Here is a 3,806-nt window from a genome sequence, read left to right as displayed (position 1 = left end):
GGGGGTGCTGTGATGATGAGTGGTCATTGAAAGAGAGACAGCTTGCCTTACCTAAGTTACAGGTAAAATGGTCGCTTTTAAGGACAAGCGAGCTAACCCAGATTTTGGGGGTTTCCAGAAATCTTGACCTACACCGAAAGTGGGCATTGCCCTACCTATAGGAGAAGTTTGGTTTCATTAGTGTGTATATTTGTTTGGTTACAGAGAAAAATCTCCTCGACTTTTAAAGAAACTGAACAAGGGGCAAAAACTTTATTTTCGATTTTCTCAAAACAGCATTTTTCGGGATAGCCCCTTTGTGCTTAAAAGTGACCAAATATTCCTTCATTTATTTGTGCTTGAAAGGATATTTTCTGGGTGGTGGGGAGAGGGGGATGGAGGAGATGGGGTGAGGTGAGGGTGAGTGCTGCGGTGGTAAGTGGTGTGTAAATTCTGTTTGTGAAATGTGCAAATGCCACAAAAAAACCTCACAGCCAAGACTTCTTTTGGATATTTGACAACTGATTCGTCTTTGGAGACATTTTTGTCCTTACTCACAAAGGCCTTGCACCGCGGTGACCTGCAGTTGTGGTTTGTGTCTGAAATTTTGTGTAGTGCATAAACAGTTCTTTGACTAATGTATTCTGAATGCTGTGGTTGAAAATAGAATGCCATTGGGCACCAAATTTTTCATTAGAGGCAAATAAAATGGTCTTGTATTCCTTTCTTTTGAAATAAAAAAGTCTTGATAATTGTAAGATTTTCTTTACTTGTATGCATTTTTTGTAATGTTTATTTTGAGCTTCGTATTTCCAATTTCAGAAACATTCCTAAGCAGAATGTGCAATAATGCACACGAGAAGAACTTAGTGTTTCTAATAACATTGCATTTTCAGAGAAAATTTGTTGTGTAAGGACAGATTTGGCAAAAATAATTTCAAGAAGTCATTGTCTAATGAATTTGCTGGACCATCTCCTTAATGTAGTAGCTGTTCACTGTTTCAAATTGTGTCACTTTATATTTGCAGCGTGAGGAGCGGAGAATCAAACAAGAAGAAAAGTTTGAGTCAGCGGCGAACTTAATGGCCTTGTGGAAGGAAACGGATAAAACTGTTGAGCAGAAGTGAGTCAAGGAGGTTATTTGAGAATTTTTATATCATCAGTTTGAAAGTATTGCTCCTGGATTTAAATTTTAAGAAATGTTTATCATTTGTATTTGGGAATATTGGTGAAATCAAGCACCTACTGATACAGTCAAATTTGCTCCAACAATGACCTGACCAAAACAACCGCCTAAACAAACGAGCACTTCCCTCTTCTCTTCTTTGCTTGTTTACTATATTATAATAGTAGTGTCCAAGAGAACCACCTGCCTAAGACAACTACTTTTTTAATGCACTATAGAAATCGTGAACAATTTTAACTGTATTTCCTTTGAAGATTTTATTGCGCTGTAAAGTTCAACTATGTTTTCCCTAAAGTTTAACTGCGGATGGTTGGCGGGTGCTCTGGTGTGGTTTGCTCCTTCTATCCTATCAAACATCAGTCGTCCTTATCTCTCCTCCTTTTTTGTGTTTCTTACTCTCTTGTATCACTTCTAATCTTCGGCAATTATATGACCTGACTGTGTTGCAAGTGCTGTAAAACTCTTACTAAAACTACAACTAAAGTTTAACCTTGCTTTTCTAAAAGTCATGATAGCTAATACACCTTCCTGATCACAAAAGTCAACGTTTGTGCTTGACCTTCCAGCCTTCTCAGTGAGAGGGACAGACAGCGGCAGATAGCCAGAGACAGGATTGAGGCCCTGAAGAAGCAGCGAGCTGACAAGAATAAAGACAAAACACCAGCCACTGATGACGAACCAGGTGTATCCTCTGATATCACAAATGGTAAGTTTCTTTGGAACAAACTCTTTGCTGCATCAAAAAAGCAATGTATGCTTTGTTTTGACTCTCATGAAATGTTATTAGGAAGGAAATAGGCGCTATATAAGTTCACACCATTATGTTATTGTTATTGTATTATTAACAATGACTGCATACTTTCTTTTTAGGCATGATTCTTGAGTAACCATTTGGGTTTGAAGCAAAGTGGAAGTGAGAGAAGTATTACGTCACTACGCCTTCCTCATTATAAGTCAAGTTTGCACTCACCTGTGCCGCAAAGATAGGCATACAGACTGTAGAGGTATAAAGAAATACAGATGTTATCTCAACATATTGGGTTGACTAAATACCACATTAATTTCTTTTCCAGAGACTGTGTTCCTTCAGGACAGTATTCTTGCAGGCATGGAGAAGCATCAAGGAGATGAACGTGACATGTTGATGACCTTGGTCTCAAAGTATGAACACAACAAGGACAAGGGAAAGCAATTTGCTAAAATGTCAGATGAGGTGAGTTATACATTTTTTGGCTTGCCCTTCGGTTTTGGGCTTGTTTCAACACAATAAAAGGTAAATTATGATAAGGCATCTCTGAAACAATATTCATCTTTAGCAGGAAGGGATGATGAGCCTCCAAATCTTTTTTTTTAAACTTACCTTATATCAGAAACAATTCAATAAAGATTTGAACCCAGATCAGTTGAACGGTTTCAGTTTTTACCAATTAGATAACTTCTTACCCTTAGTGGCACCCTGAAGTCTTTCACTATGTCGTATTATTGGTTGGAGTGACCATTCATATCTAAAAGGAGTGTAAATCGTTAAGTGTTTGAACCATTTACTAGGTGGGGTTTTTTTTGTGGGTAACAACATGGGCAATAATGTTACTTTGTCAAAAGTTTTACTTTAAAAAAATATCACATTTTTAATTGAAAATTTTGCACTAATGTGATCAGGGCTGTGTTTGTCTATAATGTCTATAATAAAACCCACTTAACCCTATCCGTACACCCTGGGGTCATTTTGTACCCCCGGGGTGGTATTCTTCACATTTTAGAATACTTCTAGTACGAAGATCTCTTTGAAACTTTCAGTATTTCTAAAAAAATCATTTTGACAGATTGCTATGCAAAGCGAACGGATCGGATTAACGAGTAAATTCCTCTTTGGAAAGAGGTGGCACAGATTTCCCCACGTTGTATAGATATGAAAGTAGAACACGACGTACGGATAGGTTTAGTATATTCTAAAACTGGGGAGAACTGGCAAAAATTGTTATTAACTTTTACACATCCTAACGAACTCTTTTTTTGTGTGTGCTTATGCAAGATGTTTTTCAAAAGATTTTTTGTTTCTGAAATCTTGCAACTTTTTTGTGACATATTTCCACTATCCTTTTTATATATTGGCTGCATTTACTGTCAATCTTCAGTATAACAATTTTATTTTATGCAAGTTTTTTTGATGATGGAAACCCCCCCCCCCCCCCCCCCACCACCACCACACACACACACACACACACACACACACACACACACACACACACACACACACACACATTTCAGGATGTGAAACTCCAGCTCCTAAAGCTTGAGCAGAACTATGCTGAGTGGGAGAAGAAAGTCTCCAAAAGCATTGCAGACGTCAATCTATCAAACCTGCCTCCTAAAAAGAAACTGAAAATCCAAATGGAATCCCAGAAGAGGCAGAAAGAACAAGCTGCCATTTTGGAGCAGGCCTTGTCTCACAAGTTTGAATGTAAGTACTATTTAGATGTATGGATGATTTTGTGTTTTTAGTGCCTTTGTTCTCTTTTGTTTGCTGACGGGACATTTTCTACTTCTTAAAAGTTTCAAAGAGATCTTCGCACTAGAAGTATTCTAATATGTGAAGAATACAACCCCGGGGGTACAAAATGACCCCAGAGCGTACGGATGG

At 37.9% G+C, this 3,806-nt stretch overlaps 1 protein-coding gene across 1 annotated transcript in view; it reads left to right on the top strand.

Annotated features, from left to right (window-relative positions):
• Positions 1–3,626, top strand: part of LOC101855212 (golgin subfamily A member 6-like protein 22) — a gene marked incomplete at its 3' end in the record, with an annotated part of 13,222 nt that extends 9,596 nt beyond the window's left edge. Inside the window, 4 exon segments of the mRNA XM_035972131.1 lie at positions 1,008–1,102; positions 1,732–1,871; positions 2,239–2,378; positions 3,434–3,626. Coding sequence (XP_035828024.1) covers positions 1,008–1,102; positions 1,732–1,871; positions 2,239–2,378; positions 3,434–3,626 — 568 coding nt within the window.
• Positions 3,627–3,806: the final 180 nt, after the last annotated feature.

The sequence above is a fragment of the Aplysia californica genome, unplaced genomic scaffold (genome assembly GCF_000002075.1).
Source record: "Aplysia californica isolate F4 #8 unplaced genomic scaffold, AplCal3.0 scaffold00587, whole genome shotgun sequence".
Taxonomy (NCBI): domain Eukaryota; kingdom Metazoa; phylum Mollusca; class Gastropoda; order Aplysiida; family Aplysiidae; genus Aplysia; species Aplysia californica.
This window is presented reverse-complemented; position numbering and strand designations above follow the sequence as displayed.